The following is a 22,937-nucleotide window of genomic DNA, read 5'->3' as shown; positions in this document are numbered from 1 at the left end:
ATTCAACCATTTTGGAGAATAATTTGGAACTATGCCCAAAAGGCTCTAAAACTGCATACCCTTTGACCCAGCAATACCACTACTGGGTCTGTGTACCCCAAAAGTAAAAAAAAAAACAAAAAGGAATAAAGATATAGATATAGATGTATAGATATATACACACACACACATATACACACACACACACACACACACAAATATTCATAGCAGCTCTTTTTGTGGTGGTGAAAAATTAGAAATTCAAGGGTTGCCCATCAATTGAGGTATAACTGAAGAAGTTGTGGCATTTGATTTTGATGGAATACTATTGTACTATAAAAAATGAGGAACAAGATGCTTTCAGAAAAAACCTGGACAGACTTAATGTGTACCATTGCAAAGTGAAGTGAACTCTGAGGTTCCCTACCTAGATGACTGGAAGAATAGTCTGTTTTCAATATGCAGAATGTCTGTCTAGAAACTGGGTAGGCAAACTCTGCCTTTTTATAGTCTGCCTAATTAAGAATAATATGATCATGGGGCAGCTAGGTGGCGCAGTGGATAGAGCACCGGCCCTGGAGTCAGGAGTACCTGAGTTCAAATCCGGCCTCAGACACTTAACACTTACTAGCTGTGTGACCCTGGGCAAGTCACTTGACCCCAATTGCCTCACTAAAAAAAAAAAAAAAAAAGAATAATATGATCATAAATTTAGAGCTGGATAGAGGGGACCTTAAGGTCATTGAATCTCATTTTACAGATGAAGAAATAGGGGCTTTGGTTAAGTGACTTGACCATAGCCACATAACTTGTAAATGTCAAGGCCAATTAATTTAACCTTTTCTAGATATGTTTTAGGAAGCCCTATAAGAGTTAGTTGGGCTGCAGACCTCAAGTTGTGATACTTTACTCTGAGCTTTATTTGCATAGTAAATCTGACCAAATTCCTAACCAAATACCTTATAATATTTTATGAACCAAATACTTTGGTTTGACTTGCTTTAAGGAAACTTCGGTCTATAAGAACACAGAATCAGAGTATTATAATGTTGGATCTGGAAGGAACAGTTAAAGTTCTTTAAAGCCTTCCTACTTCTCCAATATTTTTACTTATTTCTCTGTACCATGCATTCTACAGTTCAGCCATAGTTGTGTACTTGCTGTTTCTCTTGGACAACATTCCTTGGAGAGCTATTATATTATATGATATTATGCCTTGACCCAGCTAAAAGGAGCCATAATATTTATCTACCCAGTTTCATGAGAAATAAGGCTTCAGCTTGGAACTAGCTGGGTAAATACAGATTTTTGTTCTCTATACCAGTAGTATCAAACTCAAATAGAAATCGGGGGCCATTATATGGGCCACGTGTTTACTTAGAAAACCACATATTACCATTATCTATATTCTATTGCATTATTTATTTATTTTGTTAAATATTTCCCAATTACATCTTAATCTATTTGGGCCACATTGGGGAAGTGTTGTGGCCCACAGATAGCATGTTTGACACCTCTAATCTATACCATTGTTTTTCCTTTTTTTGTCACCAATCAAGTAGGTTTAGTTTTTTCTTTTAAAAAGTTTGAGATTTACAATATTTATCAATCCTCCTCATATACAATTATTTCCATTCCCAAAGTATAGTTGCAGGCTCACTTCTAACCTAGTTAACATCACACTTCCTAGGGGTCCTACAGGGGATTCAACTTATTGTTCTTTTCTTTTTTTTGCGGGGCAAATGAGGGTTAAGTGACTTTTCCAGGGTCACACAGCTAGTGTCAAATGTCTGAGGCTGGATTTGAACTCAGGTCCTCCTGAATCCAGGGCCAGTGCTTTATTCACTGCTCCACCTAGCTGCCCTGTTGTTCTTTTCTGTATGCCACATCAATAAAAAGACACACTGAAACATGAATACATGCTATACTTGCATGAGACCGTTCAATAGCAAAAGATGTGTGAGGCATTGGGGAGGGCGTTTAGGGGGACAAAATAGGTCAGTAACATAGCTGTAGATCAGGCAATTATATCTGGGTCCTGAATCTTGTTATATTTTGATTTCTATGATCTCATAGAAATTTGGACTAATTTGTAATAAAAATGAATTTGGTATGTGTGAAGGGTGATACTTAATCTTTCTCCTTATATAAGAAACTAAATAGAGTGTTGTAACTGAAGTTGTGCTTAAAATTTCCTTTAGCAGGATGAAGAAAGTATTAAAGAAATTCCTATTACCCACCACGTAAAAGAAGGCTGTGAGAAAGCAGATCCTGCTCAATTTGAGTTACTCAAGGTTCTTGGTCAGGGATCATTTGGAAAGGTAAGGACATATTTTTTTTTTCATTTATTTATACTCTAGACATTCATGCAGAGGATATGGAGGAACAACCTACTTCCAAACTTCCTAAAGGACACACATATAATCATGATTTTCCCTCTTTTTACTTTTCCTATATATCTTCACTTGCTTGTATCAATCTGTGCATCATCATTCATTTCTCTCTCTTATGGAAACAAATTCAATGTGCTGCTGGTTTAGGTCATTTAATTGTTTTAAGGATCCCTTTTATCTTTCCATATATATACTAGTATATAATCTTTGCTGTCTTTTGTTCCTCTAACTATATCACAGAAGTTAGAGGAAATTTATTTATTAGTTTTCCCATTCAACAAGCCAGACACTACTAGCCGATACAGAGACAAAAATTTAAAAGTCCTTGCCTTCATGTATTTTGTGTTCTGTTGGGAGAAAATAATCTGCATTCTAATAAGAAAAGTCTCCCTCTCTCCCTCCCCCTCACTCTCTCTCTCTCTCTCTCTCTCTCTCTGTGTCTCCCCCCTCCCCATCCCCACCCCCAGTCTCCCCTCTCTTTCTCTCCCTCTCTCCTTAGCACCCCCCCCAGAGTAATATTTTTTTGTGTGGGGGGTGACACTGGAAATGAGGTGGAAGAGGTCTAGCTAGGCCTCCTCTAAGTGGAAGTACTTGACCTGAGCCTTGAAGGACAGTCAGAGGGTAAGAAAGTAGAGTATTTTTGATTTGAGGATGGCCTGCACAAGGGCACAGAGGTGGGAGATGGGATATCACATATGAAAACTAGCAGGTAGGCCAGTTGGCCTGGATTGTAGGTCATATATGTTGTACAGTAGGTCTGGAAAGGTAGGCTGGAGCAAGATTGTGAAAGGCAGAAATGATTCATCCATTATTTATTTATCAGAATGTATGAAAAGCAGTATGAAAGGGGCTAGGTAAACTAAATGTATTTTGCATTCAAAAAGTTAAGACTTGAAAGGGAAGAAGTTTATATATAGAAAAAAAATTTCATTCAACATTGTCATTTAAATATTTATTGGGTGCCTAATTATTTATGGTGCTGTATAAAGAGAACTTTATACAGACTTGATTTCTGATTTCAAGGGGTATACCTCTAAAGACGTGAAAGTATTAAGAAACAACCTTGAGGGGGCAGCTAGGTGGTGCAGTGGATAAAGCACTGGCCCTGGATCCAGGAGGACCTGAGTTCAAACCCGGCCTCAGACACTTGACACATACTAGCTGTGTGACCCCGGGCAAGTCACTTAACCCTCATTGTCCTGCAAAAAAAAAAAAAAAGGAAAGAAAGAGAAAAGAATGAAACAACTGTCAGATGTGTCTATTAAGATGCTGAGCTAGACAGTTTCTCTAGTCTTTCTTCACTCTCAAAAACTCCCCCAAAAGAGGGATTGTATTCCAGAACGAAAGTAATTAAAGCTGATTTGACAGGCAAGAAAGCAAGAATTCCAATAAGGAATAGCCTTATGAGTTAAAAACTGGAGAATGCTAATTCTTCAGGTGCTCTCTCAGCACTCCTCTCCTGCTAGCTTCCATGCTCCATCAGAGAAGTACACGTACCAACCCACAGTCTCATACCTGGGGGATACAATAGGAATTCCTAATTGCAGAGACTTTGCACACATATCCAACCTTGTACTTGTCCACTACCTCATTGCAACAAACAGCAAACATTGATTCAGTCCAAACACACGAGGAGATGAAGATGGGTGAGAGGAATCAGCCTTCCTACTGCCTGAGGTGGTGCTTAGGTTAGGGAATCCCAATGCTGCAGAGGCCCTGCTCAGAATACCCACTTTGGCCTACTCCAACCCTGAAAAAATCTGATTTAGCCCAAATAGAGAAGGAACTAGGGCAGGGTGCAAGTGAGAGTGTTTATACTGAGCCTGAATAAAAGATGACTGAAATTCAGCTGGGGTCCATCCTGTCTCTCCACCAAAAGATACTTAGGACAGGAACCAAGACCTTTGAAAAATGAATCTCCTAACAAGGGAGGAAGCTGAAACAATTTTGCAATCTGTTCCCTAAGGATTATACTGACCATCAAAGCAGGATACTCAAATAGTAAGTGGCAGGAAAATACAAAGGAAAAAAGGCTGAAAAACCACATTTCAAGAGGAAGAAAATTCTATTTAAAATGTAGGAACAAAGCAGAGAAGTATGGAAGTTAAGTTGTTTGTCCATCCTTCATTTTTGAAGAGGACCAATGACATCACAGATGTTGTCTTGCCTTGCATGTAAATTGAATTTAAGTGAGGCAGAGTTACACAAAGTCGTTGGTCTCATTCTCTCTTCCTAAATTATCAAAGTTCAGTGGCAAGACAAAAATCAGGATGAGTTATGATGGCCCAGGATGCAGTGGAAGACCTTGGCATCTTTGATGACTAGCCGACTCTTAAGTGTTCCACAGCTCTTGCTTCAGCTGCTTCATGGCCATTGGAACAAATTATTCTCATTTGCACATTGCATCAAGGGAAGTTTCCACACAGTTAAGGTAGACATCCCCCTGACTCACCAACAGGTTTGAGGCCTGTCAATTACCTTCACCTAGTTTAGCCCATCTGCTGAGGTGGTTTTATTTGGGTGTGGCCACTGAGCATGCTATAGCTTCTTAGAGCCACAGGTGAGAGTTGAATGAAGATGGACACAAAAGGTGGATGAACAGCCCTGTAAAGGACTCACAACAAGCCCTATCGCTAGAGGTGCTAGTCTTCCCTGAACACTTCATACATACCAGTATTAAGTTAACTATTAAATTCTCAAAATTTGCCCCTCCCAATTACATTTTTTTGTTTGTTTGTTTGTTTGTTTTTTTAGTGAGGCAATTGGGGTTAAGTGACTTGCCCAGGGTCACACAGCTAGTAAGTGTCAAGTGTCTGAGGCCGGATTTGAACTCAGGTACTCCTGACTCCAGGGCTGGTACTCTATCCACTGCGCCACCTAGCTGCCCCTCCCAATTACATTTTTTGTTTGTTTGTTTTTTGCAGGCAATGGGGGTTAAGTGACTTGCCCACGGTCACACAGCTAGTAAGTGTCAAGTGTCTGAGGCCGGATTTGAACTCAGGTCCTCCTGAATTCAGGGCCGGTGCTCTATCCACTGCGCCACCTAGCTGCCCCTCCCAATTACATTTTAATGTGGTTCAGAAGGAGTTGCAGTTCTGCAAGATAGACACCTATATCCTAATGTATTAAAGTCAGAGCAATAAAATTTTGCGGATATTCTGTGTGAACAGCTAATATCCGCATACCTATACACAGTCATACATGTGCATGCACACACATATAATATACACAGTTATGTGCACATGTGCACACATACATAACCAGAAGCTAAGTGGTCAAAAGATAAACAGAATTCTTAACAGTTCTCAAAAGAAGAATTATCAACTATAATAAGCATATAAAATAATGCTCTGGATTACTAAGATCAGTAAGAAAAATGCAAATCAAAAACAACTCTGAGGTTCCACCTTATTCCCTGCAAATTGGCAAAGATGACTTAGGATGGGAATAGTTAATGTTGGAGTAGTTGTGGGAAGATAGACATCACTAGAACATTGTTGGTGAGGCTATGAATCAGTATAATTGTTTTGGAAAGCATTTGGGGATTATATAAAAAAAGTGACTAAAATGACCATACTTTTGGACTCAGAGATTCCATTACCAGGCTTAGAGTGTAAAAAAAAATTGATTAAAAAAAGTTGCCATATACATCAAAATATTTACAGCAGCATTCTTTGTGGTTGCAAAGAATTGGAAACAAAATTGATGCCTATCAATTGGGGAATGGCTTCACCAGCTGTGGTACGAGAATGTAGAAATATTTTTCAGTTGTGTCCAGCTCTTTGTGAATCCATTTGGGGGTTTTCTTGGCAAAGATACTAGAGTGATTTGCTATTTCCTTCACCAGTTCATTTTATAGATGAGGAAACTGAGGCACACAGGATGAAATGACTTGCCTAAGGTCACACAGTTAGGTAAGTGACTGAGACCAGATTTGAACTCAGGAAAATCAGTCTTCCTGACTCCAGGTCTGGTGCTCTGTCCACGGCAGCACCCCCTAACTGCCTCAATTAAGTATTACTGTACCATAAAGAAGAATATGATGAGTATAGAGAAGCATGAAAAGTTTTACACGATTTGATGTCCAGTGAAATAATCAAATCCAAGAAAACAACATACATAATAACTACAACAACGTAAACAGAAAGAGCTACAAAACCATCTAAAGTGAATGTTGCAAAATTGCAAAAAGTAAGCATGGCTCCCAAAGAAGAGATATGAGAAGATAGTTACACCCCACTCCTTGATAGAGATGGGAGGTCCATGGGTCTGGAACATTTCATATACTTTCAGAGTTTTTCAATATAGTGTCCATTTTTGCTGATTTTTTTCCCTCTTATTTTTAAAAAATTAATTATTTTTTTCTTATGAGATAACTCTTTGGAGAGGGAGGGAAGACTATTGGAAGAAATTAAAACGTTGTAAAAAACAAATGATATTTATAAAAGCATTTACTTTTTAAGTGAAAAAAATAATTTGGATGCACCGAGCATGGTGATTACCAAATAATGTAACCCCAAAATAAAATCAATTGTATTTTGACAATGAAAAATTATTTTAGAGTGGTTCAAAAGAGAAATGAAAGCCATGAGACATTAGAAAGGAACAAAAATACAAATGTACTAGCATCTCAATGCTTGTTGGACATCTCAAACTATGTTTCCTGTAGAAATCTTAAAGTCAATAGGTGCAAAAACTCTCCCATTTCCCAAACTTTCCTATTACGGTTGAGGGTATTACTATCTTCCCAGTCACCCAGACTTACAAGATAAGTGTTATCCTGGAGTCCTCACTCGCACTGTCAATCTGATGCCAAATACTGTTGATTTTACCTTTGTAACATCCCTTGTATATATTCCCCTCTCTCTTCTGACACTGCCACAACCCTGGTGTAGGCTCTCATCACCTCAAGGTAGTACAATTGCAGTATCTTGTTGGTAGGTCTGTCTGTCTTAGATCTCTCTCCACACCAGTCCATGCCACATTCATCTCTCAAATTGATCATCTTGAAGGGCAGATCTGATTATGTCTTCTCCCTCCCCCGCCTTCCATTCATTAAATACTAGTAGCTACCTCTCACCTCCAGGATCAAACATGAAACACAAAAAAAGCTCTTCAAACTTAGGCCCCACATGCCTTTACAGTCTTTTTATAACTTGCTCCCCTTTACATACTCTGCAATCCAACGACACTCTCCTCCTGGCTGTTCCTCAAATACAACACTCTGTCTTCTGACTGGACATTTTCTGATATCAGCCATCCCCTTTCTGTGCAATAATACTCTTCCTTTCTCATTGCCATCTCCTGGCTTCCTTGGCTTCAAGTCCCAGATAAAACCCCACCTTCTATGCCAAGCCTTTCCTGATCCCCCTTAATGCTAATGCCTTGCCTCTGTTGATTATCCCCAATTTATCTTGTATATGTCTTGTTTATACATGTGTCTCTCATTAGAATGTGATCTCCTTGTGAGCAGAGACTGTCTTCTGCTTTTCTTTGTATCCTTAGCATTTAGCAGAATGCCTGACACATTGTAGGAGCCTAATAAATGTTTATTGACTGACTGATTAAAGGACTATCTGGAAGAAGAGAATCAAAAGGCAGTAATGTTGAGGAAATGATTTCTATGTAAGCAAAAACTACTGACTCCAAAAAAATTATTCTCTACCCACTAGACACTATAGAAGGGAATAAAATAACATATTCCAAAAAGCAAAAGAACTCAAGATGAAACCCAGAGTGACATTCTACAAACCTAAGTGTAATCAACAATTTTAAAAGATACTCAACAAAAGAGGCATTTGAAGTATTCCTGCAAAAATAACCAGATTTGAGCAGACTATTCAACTTGTAAACACACTGAAACAATAGAAACACAAGAATGGAAAGTAAATATAATGGCCAATAAGTAAGTAAAGAAATAACTTATCTCATTTCTAGAATTGTTGTTTTGTTTTTTGTGGAGCAATGAGAGTTAAGTGACTTTCCCAGGGTCACACAGCTAGTAAGTGTCAAGTGTCTGAGGACAAATTTGAACTCAGGTCCTCCTGAATCCAGAGCCAGTGCTTTATCCACTGTGCCACCTAGCTGTCCCCTTTGTTAGTTTTTTGGTTTTGTTTTTTTGTTTTTTAGAGAGAAAGAGTATGATTAATCCTGTTATAGAGTTTAAAAAAGGTCACAAGGGTAAAAAGAAGAAAGTAGAATCTAGAGAAATGGAAGATGAAGGTAAAGGAGCAGAAAAGAAATTATAGGAGATTCAATGTATTTTCTGGGACACAGTGCTCAGTGGGAGGGTACATACACAGGGGAAGGGCAGGTGAAGGACAAAGGGGAATGTGATATGCCCTTATCAAATCCCTGGGTGAATAGTGAAAGAAAGGTAGCCTTTGTAGTCTTTTAGCAAGAAGAGAGGCCGCAGAAGAATGGGAGATGTAGCAGAAGGGAGGAATTGAAACCAAGGGAACAAAGGGGCAGACTTCAACACAGTAAGGGGCAAGGGGTCCCACTGAAGAGCCTCCCCTGTGGGGTAAGAGTAATATATGCTACAACCTTATGTTAGCTTTAACCTGGGAAGAGTTAGTACAGGGAGAGGACCACTTGTTCTGTGAATGCTGTGCTGCTTTGACCAGTATCTTGCCTCAAGAGCACGAAAATCAGAACTTTTGGTGGGCAAGCAGTACCCAAAAGGGTGGGAGGCATGGACCCCAGAGATGAGATCACATACCAAATAGCAAGGAGACTGAGCACGGGGACAGGGGGGTCAGGGATTAGAATTAGACTGCACCTTTTGAAACACAAGGGAAATTTTTACCACACACTATTGATTTTATCCTCATGAATTGATGCTTCTAAGAGTGAATCACAACAGAAAAAAGGGACAAAGGTCTACAAAGGCAATAATGTAGAAATTGGTTAGAAGAGGAAGCTCAAGAATAAAAATAAGAGGCTAGAACAAAATTTCCTATGCATCAGATGGATCAAAAAAAGCAGAGGAGTAGACTGGACAAAGGTCACTCAAATAATGAAATTCAGTAACCCTGTATTCAAAGTAACCAGAACCCTAACTTCTCTAGGAAAGAACTCCCTCTTTGTTAAGATTTGTTGGGAAAACTGTGAAGTCTCTCTCTATTCTGATCCATTCTTCCACTCAGCTCTTATTGATCTTCATAAAGGGCAGAGCTGACTATGTCAACCACCCCATTCAATAAATTCCAATGATTCCCTATTACTTTGGTAAGTGCTGGGAATACAAAGAAAAATAAAAACAGAATCTAATGGGGGAGATGACATACAAAGAACTATGAACAAATGATATATACAGGATAAATTGGAGATAATCTCAAGGGGGGGAAGACACTATATTAAGGCTTCTTGGAGAAAGTGGGATTTTATCTGGGACTTGAAACCAAGGAAGCTAGGAAGGTTCTATATTTGATCCTATATAGTAGAGATTCACCTGAGTGTATTAAATAGGGAGTGATGTGGTCAGATCTATATTTTAGGAAGATCAATTTGAAAGCTGAGTTGGACAGAGCAGAGTGGGGAGAAGCTTGAGGCAGAGAGACCAACCTGCAGGCATTGCAGTAATCCAGGCATGAGGTGATGTGATCTGCCCCAGGGTAGTGGCAGTGTCAGAGGAGAGAGGGCAGCATATATGAAAGATATTAGAAAGGTAACATTAACAGGACTTTACAATAGATTGGATATAGGAAGTGAGAGAGAATGGGGAGTCCAGGAAGACACCTAGGTTTTGAGTCTAGGTGACTGGGAGGATGGTGATACCCTGAAAAGTAATAGGGAAGGGGGCAGATAGGTGGCGCAGTGGATAGAGCATCAGCCCTGGAGTCAGGAGTACCTGAGTTCAAATTCGGCCTCAAACACTTAACACTTACTAGCTGTGTGACCCTGGGCAAGTCACTTAACCCCAATTGCCTCACCAAAAAAAAAAGTAATAGGGAAGTTAGAGAAGAGGAGAAGAGTTGAGCAGAAAGAAAATGAGTTCAATTTTATATAAGTTGAGTCTAAGGTGTCTACTGGACATCTGTTTAAATACGGCTAATAGGCGGTTAGAGATTCAAGACTAGAGGCAAGGAAAGTGATTAGGGCTAGACAAATCGATCTGAGAATTATCTGCATATAGATGATAATTGAAAATTATATAGCTTTGTGATGTTTAAAATCTATATTGTGTGATCGCCTTAAATTAGAAGCTTCAGCACCAGTCTCTTGGCATTAAACATTTATTAAAACATACAAGTATTAACATGGAGTTTGGAAAGTTAAGAAAAGGTCTATCTAGCCTAGAGTTCCAGCCTGGTTGGGTTCTTCCTCAAGTCTTCCTCCAGGAGCCTGCTTTAATCAGGAACTCTCAGCAAGCTGATTGTGGAAGGTTTTTATAGGTCTGGAACAGAGGCGGTCCTTACACACTGCTTCAAGCTGATTGGTTGGCATCATCGAAATCCATTGGTTTTGAGGGTGTTCTCAAATTGAGTTCACAGTCTAGCTTCTGAGAACAATACCTTTTTAAGGGCTAGCCAGGTGTGATTACAGTCCAGTTAACTTGAAGTAGGCTAATCAGCAGTCAATCACTCTCACTTGATTCTTGAGTATCTGCTAAATCCCATTATTTCATCACAGTTTAGAAGGCAAAGAGATGAGGGCCCAGGACAGGGCCTTGGGGAACTCCCATAGTTAATGGACATGATATGGATGAAGAACCAGTAAAAGAGACAGAGAGGTCAGACAAGTAGGAGGAGAACCAAGAGAGATAGGAAAATCTAGAGAGAAGAGGGTGAAAATGCTACAGGGATAAGGATTGAGAAAATGGGGGTGGATGTGGCAAGTAAGAGATCATTAGTAACTTCGAAGAGTAATTTCATTTAAATAAGGAAGTTGGCAACCACATTGGGACAGGCCCTATCACTGAAGCCTTTCAAAATTTTATTTCAAGACCAAAATTTTAATCCTGATTTTAATACAGTTTATCAGTAAACTAGCCCCAAAGTATACCAGGTTCTGTGTGTTTCAACAGAAGCGATGTATAGAATATACCTTTTTACATGCCGCTTTTGTAAATATAAAGCTTTTAACTGTAGGATTTTAAAATGAACTTTCGAAAAGATTAAAACCTTCTGCTTTATAAGCACTTTGGTTCACAAATGATTGTTATGAAAAACCTATTTAAATGTGTCCTGCAGTTGGCTCTTTCTTAAACTGTGCTTAGACTTTCACAGTCTAAGCTGTTCTAAAAACCCATTCATTATTCTTATTTGCCCATATGATTTAATCCTACCTCTTTCTTCTTTGTCTCCTCACCTCTTTCTCCCTTCCCCCTTCCCCCTTCCCCCACAAGGTGATTATGTTAAAAATATTGCCATTGCTTCTACTCTCAAGAATCTTACTTGGGGGAAAAAGAGTCTTACTTGGAACTTGAGGCTTTCCTAGGAACTGAAGATTTTATGCTTATGTTCTTAAAGTATTTGAAGATTTTTGTATCAATAATTGACTGATAGTCCTTTTGTGCTACATGGAGAATCCTATTTTAATTCTTAAAAGGAAATTTAATTGAGTATTCCATAATATAGAACTAAACTTGTGAACTGCTGCCTTTCAGGATTTGGAATCTTTTTCAGGCCAGAACAGGTTTTATAGCTGTCCTCGAGGCACTACTAGATGCAAGGGAGGAAGAACATGTATGTGTAAAGAAGAAAGCAGATTTAACAGGATAGGCCCTAGGAATACTTGTTTGGTCCATCCGATGCCTGTTTCATTTCTGTTGCCATCTTGCAAGTTGAACTATTATGGGGATGATTTCATTTTTGCCTCATATATGTCATGTGTATATGTCAGTATGAGAATATGCTTGGTTATCAGTATTTCATGTTTGTGTAGGCATTGTGTAGGTGTGACTTGTTATGTGCTGAACCTAAGCAAAAATCTGCCCTAAGTTAGAAATCAGATCATTGTAGGAGCCATTCCAAGAAACTTCGGGTTGCCGAGTCTTGATTTTGGTTTTGCTTCGAATGGTCCATTGTGAAAATGGTAGAAATGGGATTTTAGAGCATATAACAAAGCCTTGTGGTGTTAACCTTTCTACATCTGCTTTAATCAAAAGCAACTGAGGTAATAGAGGCTTTGATTCTTCCCTTCAGTGTTAGATTTATCTTTAGTGAATTGTACTTAATTAATACTGTTGATAGGACTCACTGGCTTGGTTTGGGTTGGAATTCAGCAACCCAAGTCCTCTCTATACCCATTGTTACAAAATGCCCTTTAATCTTTTGCCCTGATTATTTTTCAAATGTTATATCCTGTATTTACCCAAAACACTAATTATTTTAAAATCATATCCTATGTCCTTCATACTGTTTAAATTGTTCCTTTTTAGTGAAAATTTTAATATTTTTTTCTAATTCCATGTAATAACAATTTTTAACATTCTTTTTTTGGGTGGGGCAACGAGGGTTAAGTGACTTGCCCAGGGTCACACAGCTAATAAGTGTCAAGTGTCTGAGGCTGAATTTGAACTCAGGTCCTCCTGAATCCAGGGCCGGTACTTTATCCAATTCCCCACCTAAGCTGCCCCCTTAACATTCATTTTTTAAAAATTCAGTTCCAAATTTTCTCCCTCCCTCTGCCCTCTCCTTGAGAAGGCAAGTGTCTTTATATAGATTCTATATGGACAGTCATACAAAACTTATTTCCATATTACCCATGTTATAAAAGAACACACAGACACCCCCCCCCAAAAAAAAAGCCCCCAAGAAAAATAAAGATTTTTTTAAAAAGTATGCTTCGATTTGCATTCAGACTCCATAAGTTCTTTTTCTGGAGGTGGATAATATTTTTCTTTATAAGTCCTTTGGAATTGTCTTAGATCATTGTATTGCTGAGAACAGTGAAGTCATTCATAGTTGATCATTGTACAGTATTGCTGTTAATTGTGTATACAGTTCTCTTCGTTCTGCTCACTTTACTTTGCATCAGTTTATGTAAGTCTTTCTTTCCAAGTTTTTCTGAAAGCACCTCCCTCAGCATTTTTATAGCACAATAGTATTCCATCACAATCATATACTACAACTTGTTTAGCCATTCCCCAACTGATGGGCATCCTCTCAGTTTCCAATTCTTTGATCTCTTTGGTATTGCTGGGTATGTACAGTTTGATCGCCCTTTGGGCATAGTTCCAAATTGTTCTCCAAGATGGTTGGATCAGTTCACAATTACACCAACAGTACATTAGTGTGCTGATTTTTTTGCATCCCCTTCAGTCTTTGTCATTTTCCTTTTCTGTCATATTAGCCAACTTGATAGATACAGGATGGTATCTCAGAGTTGTTTTAATTTGCATTTTTCTAATCAATAGTGATTTAGAGCATTTTTTCATGTGACTATAAATAACTTTGATTTCTTCTATATCCTTTGACCATTTATCAGTTGGGGAATAACTTGCATTCTTTTTTAAAAATAATCAGAGCAAACATTTTTATTTAAAGTTTTGAGTTCCAAATTCTATCCCTCCTTCCCCCCCCCCCAACTCCCCAAGGCAGTAAGCAATCAGATAAAGGGTATACATGTGGAATTATGTAAAACATTACCATATTGGTCATTTCTTATAAGAAAACTTGAATCAAAGGAAAAATAATGAAAGAAAGTGAAGCATGCTTCAATCTGTATTCAGGATTGGATAGTCTGCTTCATCATTAGTTCTTTCTGATTGTCTTGGATCATTATGTTGCTGAGAATAGTTAAGTCATTTACAATTCTTCATCGAACAATATTGCTGTCACTGTGCACAAAGTTCTCCTGGTTTTGCTCACTTCATTATACATCAGTTCATATAAGTCTTCCCAGGCCTTTCTGAAATTGTCCTGTTTGTCATTTCTTATAGCGCAGTAATATTCCATCACAATCATATACCACAGTTTGTTTAGCCATTCCCCAATTGATGGGCATTCTTTTGATTTCCATTTCTTAGCTACCATAAAAAGAGCTGCTGTGAATATTTTTTGTACAAATAGATCTTTTTTCTCTTTTTGGGGATGGAATGACTTTTATTCTTACAAATTTGACTCAGTTCTCTATATATTTGAGAAATGAGGCCTTTATGAGAGAATTTTGCTGTAAAAATCCCCCCCCCTTTTTTTGCTTTCCTTCTAATCTTGGCTGCTAAATTGCATTCCTAATGGACAGATGCAAGAGCTTCTATGATATGTAGGTCTCATATTTAAGGATGAGAATTTGAAACCGTGCCATTTCTTTTTCCCCTGTAGCTGATTTCGGGCAACAGGTTAATAATATTCATAGGATTATAGATATAGAGTTTAAAGGGATTTCAAAGAACATTTTTTCCAGTTCCCTCATTTCATAGTTGTGGAAACTGAGGCTCTGGCAGGTGATCTGTCCATGGTCATATAGATAGCATTTGTCAATTTATTAATCACTAGTATGTGACAGACACTTGAACTCCAGAGCCTATGTTGTTTCTATTGAACCATCTTGCTCACATAAGCCCATATCTAAGATCTGAATTAATAATGCTGAGCCTTAAAAATAACAAACAAATCATTAGGCAGTGAATAAGTTCTGTTAATAACACATGCAATAATAAAATAAGAAGTGACAGCATGCTTTAAGGTTTACCGACTTTTTGTGAGCATTTGAGCCTCCTGACAACCCTTCAGGAGTTATCATCATCCTCTTTTTATAGATGAGTAAACCCGAGGGTCAGAGGTATCATCCTCACTGTTTCTTTCTCTCTCTCTCATCCCAGTGGAATAAAGTTCCAGTAGCTCTCTGTTCCCTCCAGGATCAAACACCAAATCTTCTATTTGGCATTCCAAGTCCTTGACAACCTGGCCCCCTTTCCAGTCTTCTTATACCTTCCTCCCTCCAGGTGTTCTGTGATCAGTGACACTGGCCTCCTGGCTGTTCTTTGCACAAGACATTCCATCCATTTCCAGGCATTTTCTGAGGCTGTCCCTGATGCCTACAATGTTCTCCCTTCTCATCTCTGTTTCCTCACTCCCCCGGCTTCCCTCAAGTCCCAGCTTAAATCTTGCCTTCTGCAATCCCAGCTTTCCTGATCCCCTTTGATGTGAGTGCCTTCCTCTGCTGATTATCACCAATTTATCCTGTCTAGAGCTTGTTTGTACATAAATGTTTGCGTGTTGTCTTTCTTTTGCACTTTGAAAAAAATCTTCAGCTAGTAACACAGTAAGGGACAGTGCCTGGCACATAGTCAGCCCTTAATAAATGCTTACTGACTGACTGCAGTACAGTGAATGCAGGCAAGGTTTTGTAAATCCTTGGGGAATTCATGAAGCATATGAAATATTTAAATAGCTCAAGAACTTAATGTAACTTATGAGAGGAGCAGATATCTTTAAAATTGGAAATCTGTAAATGTGTGTGTGTTTACAGTAATATTAACTTGAGCGAAATGTTCTTTTTCTCCTCTTCCCCCCCCCCTCCAGGTTTTTCTCGTAAGGAAGATCATTGGTCCGGATGCTGGGCAGCTTTATGCAATGAAAGTATTGAAAAAAGCATCTTTAAAAGGTAGAACATTTATCAAAGTATGACTTGAAAAAGATCTTTTCAAACTTGTTTTCTAGTGCTTATATTGCATATAGTTGTGTCTTTTAGCAACTGTATCATGATTTTCCAGTAAGTCATATAAAATGCATATTTGCTAATATTTATATAAAGCATTCCTTTAGAGTGTATGTTTCTCCTGTTGGAAATTTTCAACTGGCAAAATCATGTCATTGCCATTTAATTATTTGGAATTTGAGGAGTAGTGCAGTGTGAGAAAGCATTGGGTGGGTAGTCAAAGGACCAGAATTCGAGTGGAGACTCTTGTGAATAAATAGCTGTAGGATCTTGGGCAGGTTACTTGTTCACGTCTCAATTTCTTCATTTCTAAAACTGGATAATGACATCTTTGCTGTCTAACTCAGGTTTGTTGTGAGAATTAGATGAGATGGTGAATGCAAAGTGTTTTGTAAACTCTAAAATGCTATGTAAATGTGACATGTGTATAACAACACATAATTATTTCTTTTTCCCCAAAAATTATTCTTGCATTATTCTTGTTTTTACTCTTCCATCTTCTTGGATAAATTTTTTAGAAGTCATGAATACAAAATGATTTGCAAACAGTTATATATATTTCTTTTGTCTCACAGTCACATATATTCATTTGTCTGTGCCCAGTTCTTGAGTGGGTAGATTTAACCACCTACTTGGTCTTTCACCAACTTATTTAAATATTCATGTGTGTATATTGCCAAATACTTGTTAATTGATCACTTGGTTGTACCACTTTAGTCCATTCTGTGAAGTGGATTAAAGCTCATCTGTTATGGTTTTCAATGAGATTTTTCATGGTTTGCCAAAAGTTTAGAGCTTTTTGAGGGCTAAGCATGCCATTGCCCTTTACACAGTAAAAATTGGGAAACATTTCACTAGTTGTATAAGATATGGATCCTATATATTGGTCAGTGTAGATTTCAGCAGGTCGTAGATGTTAAAAATCTATAGGGATGGAAACTGGACCTGTGATACCATCTGTACAGGGAACTCCTTTGTGAGAGGATTCCCTCTACCAATATTGGCAGGTCAGCACCTTCACTGCATCTTGTAAGCCTGGAGAGTTACAAGGGCACTTCCGAATTCACTGACTTGCCCAAAGTCACACAGCCAGCATGTGTGTGTGTAGGAGACAGGATTAAACCCACATGATCCTGCCTTTGAGACCAGCTCTTTCTATATATGAGGCCACACTGCTTCTCTATACAAATATATACTGAATGTTTAAGTAAAGGAAATGATTTTATTTTTAACATTTATTATCTGATGTCTTTTTTTGTTAAGCTTATATCAAGTAATACTGTTACTATCTTTTCTTTTCAGTCCGAGATAGAGTTCGTACAAAGATGGAGAGGGATATACTAGTAGAAGTAAATCATCCATTTATTGTCAAATTGCACTATGGTAGGCATCACCTATTTTTCACCATTTTCTGATCTGTACTGTTGTTCTCATCTCCTCTAATTAGCAAAGGTTGAATATAATTCTAACTCATCAAAATATCCTAATTGTTAGCTACAATTAGATAGTGTGTCACCCTTTTCTTGAAAATAAAGGAAAACATTGTGTTTATAGCATTGCCATTTTATGAGATGAATTACTGGTTTAGTAGACAGGAATTCTAAAATAAATATAGAACAGATAGGTTAAGTGCTGACTACATGCAAGGCACTGTACTAGGTGCTAGAAATTCAAAGCTGAAAAATGGCTGTTACTGCCCTCAAGGAGCTTACAGTCTACATTTTATTCGCCATGCACACAGCTAAATATAATACAGAGGAACATGTGATGAGAGCAAAATAGAAAAGAAAAGCCTGGCACAATTTCTCCATTAGTCTCAAAGCAGTGGAAATGTGTGTACAGGGGCAATTGGTGTTCCAAGTTCCCTCCCTGCCTCTTAGTCTCATGGCTGATATTGGGCAGTAAAACATGCACCTTTATAGAGCAAGAAAGCTTTCTGTGATAGGGGCACTAGTTATGGAAGGAATCCTATGCATGAGGGAAGAGGAAAGTAGCTCTTTTCACTATTGGACCTAACGCCAAATTGGTGGGCCATGTCATTGAACTCCTGTACTTGAGTACTTTCCCTTATAACAGCAGCAGGATATTTAATTTTTTAAGATTTTCCTCTTTACTAAGTTTCTCATTTTTATTAGCCTTTCAGACTGAAGGGAAGCTATATTTAATATTGGATTTTCTCAGGGGAGGAGATGTATTTACAAGATTATCCAAAGAGGTAAGCATCTGCCTATAACTTTATACTATAGGTCCTTTAAATAGAAAACAGAAAGACATCTAGTTCTCCTGCTTACAACATTCTTATAGGAAGCTTTAGTCTAAATGATCTGGCAGGTCTCCAATGTATTTTACTTATGGCACATGCCTGTTAATGGTGTCTTGCATCTGACTTCCTTAGAGAACATTTTAATGATTTATGTGAGATGTATTTCAGTTCTAGGCTGTCAGGCAACATAAATATCTGGACAGAGTAGGTGGGAATGAGGTTAGGACTACGGGCATGCAAGCTACTCAAGTGCCCCCTGGGATTAGCATTTAGGAACAACTATGAGCAGCTTCAAGTCTTACCTCCACATTTCTAAGTGGGGGAATATGGGCAGACCATAGCTGTTTCTTTGAATTTTGGAACTTCCAAGGTGGCAAGAGGAAGCAAATCTGGAGCCTGGATTAAGAGCATTCTTTAGATGGCAGAGGTCTTAGCGTTATACCTTCCTACCTCAGGTGTAAATGTGCCACTCTGGAAAATTCAGTGGACTCTTAGCATGTTGAGTAGAATCCATTGTATAGTGGATTCTGTGAAGGACCCCATATTTATAGACCATGTTACACTAGATAAATATTAGATATCAAAATAATAATTACTTGTAGTAGTAAGTACATCTTTACTTACCTACCAAAAAGACCTCATTAAAATGTGGTCTTTAAGAAATTCTTTCTGGCTATCGATCTCAGTTTTTTTCTAAACCAGAGATTTTTAACTTGGGGTCCATATATTAATTTGTAAAATATTTTGATAAGTGTATTTCATTAGAGTGTTCCAAAATTTTTAGTTCAATTTTAAGCTGTTAAAGCCTGAAACTACAGTGAGACTGGGGGGTGGGGGGACTGTCTAATGGCTTTCTTTGTGAGCCTTTGTATTTTGTTTTATGCATTTAAATGACTCTGAGAAAGGTTCCTTAGCCTTCACCAGCCTGACTGCCCAGAGCACACACAAAAGATGAAGAAGCCCTGCTCTAAACTCTTTAGGTACAGATTTTCCAAAGTAGGATCTAATGTGATTAGTCAGTGCATTTGAATGATGCTCACCTTAGAGTATTAGATAATTAATAGTCAGCACTTTTAATGTTGTTCCCATAATAATCAGTAAACAGGCTGTTCATCTGTCTGGCAGGAGTAAAATGGGATCTGCAGTCTCTGGGTTTGTTTGGTTTCTAAATTATAGGCATCTTAGTTCTATAGTATGAACCAAATCTCTTTGTGGTTAGTTCTTTCAGAGCAATGCCACACTTGTATAAAATGCAGAATTTTTGTAAAGGCAGTAAAGATGGCTAATTGTATATATCTTGTAGAAAATGTAAGTTTCGTAATATTCTTGATTGTCATGTTGTCTTAGAGATGATATTGTGTAATATTGTGATATGTATTTCTAGGTGTGTCTTTTGTTTAAATGAAACAGCCACTGGCACACCCCCCCCCCCAAAAAAAAAAAAGCCAAGAAAAAAACAACCAAAACAGTGAACAGACTTGATCTCTCCTTAGCCAAGAAAATCTACTGGAAAGGTTGGGGGAGATGAGTGGTATTGGTGAACAGACAGTAGTAGGGACAGATCTGAGAGTAGAGGAGGTATCCTAGGGCCCCTTGGTTTGGAAGGGCACTGCAGGTGACAAGGATTCGAGAAATTCATGATATATTAGATTTTAGCAAATTTTCTGATTCTTGAAACTGCCACTCAAATGAAATAAGCAACTTAAATACTCTTAATATACTCAAACAGCATTACTAGAATGATCAAGAAGTGACAGTAATGTACTTAGGTTTTCACAGAGAGGCAATGTGGTGCAAGTGACTCTGAACAAGTCATTTCACTTGAACATCCACAGGCTACTTTGTACATTGCAAAGTAGTTGTTGATCTGCACTGGTAGGAGTTTCTTCACCAGGAGTTCTTAACTGCAGTGAAATTATATATAAACCCAGTAAAATTATAGCTAAGACCAGTAAAAACAATGGTTATATCTCCAGATTATTAAAGTTAAAAGAGAAAGACAATACCAGCAGCATCAGCTCTGCAGCAAGGCCCATAGTCTTAATAACTCCTGAGGGTGCCTCATAATTATTTCATACTGTAGTAATTCAGCTTCCTGATAACAAGTAAGACAGTAAGAGAAGGTTCAGTTCAGAAAGCACAGAGGCATTTTTCAAACATCTTCATGAAAAGAAGTCATAGAAAACAAGATTTAGTGTGTAAAGAAGTGAATTTTAGTTTTCCAGAAAATCTCTGAGATAATTCCTTCCCTAATGTTGCAGCTGTTTGATTTTGAAGAATAAACTTTTCAGATGTGATTTTAGCCATCAAAGCAGAGATCAGAAGGTAAATCTCTCCAGTTCTTATTAGGTTATGTTTACAGAGGAAGATGTGAAATTCTACCTCGCAGAACTTGCCCTTGCTTTGGATCATCTGCACAGCCTGGGGATTGTGTACCGGGACCTGAAGCCAGAAAAGTAAAGTAACCTGTGGGCCCTGGGAATAGTCACTGTTATCTGAGAGTTCCAATTCAGTGTCCTTCTGCCATATCTATTTTATATTTTATTTAATTTTATAAAAATTGTTTTAAAAATATAGACTAGAAATCTTATTTCTTAAGTAATACAGTAATCCATTGATTCTAATTGTGCTAGTCACTTTTATAAATTGCCAATTTATCAACTTAACTATTGGAGATTGGCTTTTCTTAAGTTTGTGATAGTTTTAATAAATGTTGTATGCATAAATATTTTACTGTTATATACATTGGTGAATGTGAATTTTAATTTTCAGCATTTTGCTTGATGAAGCAGGACATATCAAGTTAACAGGTATGTAAATTCTCAGTACATTTCATCTTTCTATACTGTATATTTCACTTATTTCTATAACTGATTTATTGAGGTTTACTTTCCCTTTCCCCATTTCTTGAGTTTGATTTATAGCTTACTTATTTAATTAACTCATTTAAATGTTAGGTAAGCTAAAAATTTGTCCTACTTGTAGTAGGTATTGGTAGGGTTAGAGGGAGGGATAAAATATATAGAGTAGATACTGTCCTATTAAGACATATTTGTATAATTCTTCACCTGGGAAGGATGGCTAATATCTTAAAATCGATTGGACCCTAAATCATATTTTAGTAGGGTGTGTTTATGTGTGTCTGTGTGTGTGTGTATATATATGTGTGTGTGTGTGTATATATGTACATGTGTATATATGTATGTATATCTATATATACATGCCTATATATAGATATACACACAACACACACATATATATGGGTATATGTGTGTGTGTATATATACATATGTGTGTGTATATATTATTTTAATTACCAAAATAATTTTTATAAAAGATTAAATCTGGATGGTTTTTGCAGAAATTTTTGAGATCTATGCAGTTTAAATGTAAGTTTCCACAGAATCATCAGTATAACAATAACCTACTCTGAGATAACAGTCTGGGCTAATACCATTAATACTGAGTTTTGAAGTCACTTTAGTGAGTCCTTTTGATTCATAAATTCAGTCTCGGGGGCAGCTAGATGGCGCAGTGGTTAAAGTGCCAGCCCTGGATTCAGGAGTACCTGGGTTCAAGTCCGGCCTCAGACACTTGACACTTACTAGCTGTGTGACCCTAGGCAAGTCACTTAACCCCCATTGCCTACAAAAAAAATAAAAATAAAATAAAATAAATTCAGTCTCTTTTGTGTGTGTCTCTAGAAAGAGCATATAGGGAATGGGATCATCTAGGGGAGGATAAAAAGGAAACAGTACAAGGTGAGGGTGTGGATACAATTTGTATTTGTAAGTAACTTAACTCTGTGTGCAAAGTGAATGCTTTTCCTTTTGGTTTGGAGGATGATGGGGAACAGGTGTCATTAAGGTCTCTCTAAACTACATTAAGATTATTTGAGTAAATACATGGTGCCAAGTAGCATCTTCCTTTAGTCTTGTGATATATTCATTGATCTCCCTACCTGCCTGAATGAAGCTTCTACCTTTTCCAACACATCTGCCATACAACTCTGCCAAAGTAATTTTAGTAAAGTGCATACCAGACCACCACCACTACACCTCAGACACATTCAGTAAACACGAATGACTCCCCACTACACATGTAAGAAAATCATTGTATCTTCAAACCGTTTTCTAGGGTTCTTGTTAGATTAACCAGTGTTCAATTATGGTATTCATTAAAAAGTATAAAATTAACCATATTCTAGACATGTATATGAAAAGAAAAGCATTTTAGAAGGAACTAGGGAAAAAGCCAGTCAACTACAGTTGTAAATAAATAGTATCGGGGAAAATAAGAGGTCATTTCTCAAACTTCTCATCATAGAAAATATTTTCCTCTACCATAAGGAATTTAGAAAAGATATATACTTAATAATTCATTCACTCCTGTACCTTACTCTTGATACTGTCCTTTTTGTTTTTGCAATTTGTTGCTTTAAACAATTAGCATCAGGAACATCAGTTTTGTCAGAATTAGACAGTATGAACAGAAGCCCTTCCCCAGCATGAGGATCTAAGAGTGAAGCTCTGTGGACAGACCTTCAGAAAATTAACAGAGGAAGTAAAAGCATTCTTTTCTCTTTACTTCCACACCTCTTTCCCTCTTACTCTACCCCTTCCCGCCCCCCGCCCCCCAAATAGCCTATGTTCTTTACAAGACTTTGGAGATATATTTTTAGACCTAGTGGAAGT

General features: G+C 37.7%; 1 protein-coding gene across 5 annotated transcripts in view; it reads left to right on the top strand.

The window, feature by feature from the left end:
- RPS6KA6 (ribosomal protein S6 kinase A6) overlaps nt 1-22,937 on the top strand; it is a 142,157-nt gene that overhangs the window by 41,886 nt on the left and 77,334 nt on the right. For all 5 annotated transcript variants that reach the window (XR_006353889.1, XR_006353888.1, XM_043973941.1 and 2 more), the window contains exons 3-8: nt 2,181-2,300; nt 15,845-15,926; nt 17,283-17,363; nt 18,116-18,195; nt 20,593-20,699; nt 21,016-21,053. Coding sequence is in view for 3 of the 5 variants with exons in the window: in XM_043973941.1 (XP_043829876.1) it covers nt 2,181-2,300; nt 15,845-15,926; nt 17,283-17,363; nt 18,116-18,195; nt 20,593-20,699; nt 21,016-21,053 (508 nt within the window). In the remaining 2 variants the exon portion in view is untranslated. The remainder of the gene's footprint in view (nt 1-2,180; nt 2,301-15,844; nt 15,927-17,282; nt 17,364-18,115; nt 18,196-20,592; nt 20,700-21,015; nt 21,054-22,937) is intronic.

The sequence above is a fragment of the Dromiciops gliroides genome, chromosome X (assembly GCF_019393635.1).
Source record: "Dromiciops gliroides isolate mDroGli1 chromosome X, mDroGli1.pri, whole genome shotgun sequence".
NCBI lineage: Eukaryota > Metazoa > Chordata > Mammalia > Microbiotheria > Microbiotheriidae > Dromiciops > Dromiciops gliroides.
This window is presented reverse-complemented; position numbering and strand designations above follow the sequence as displayed.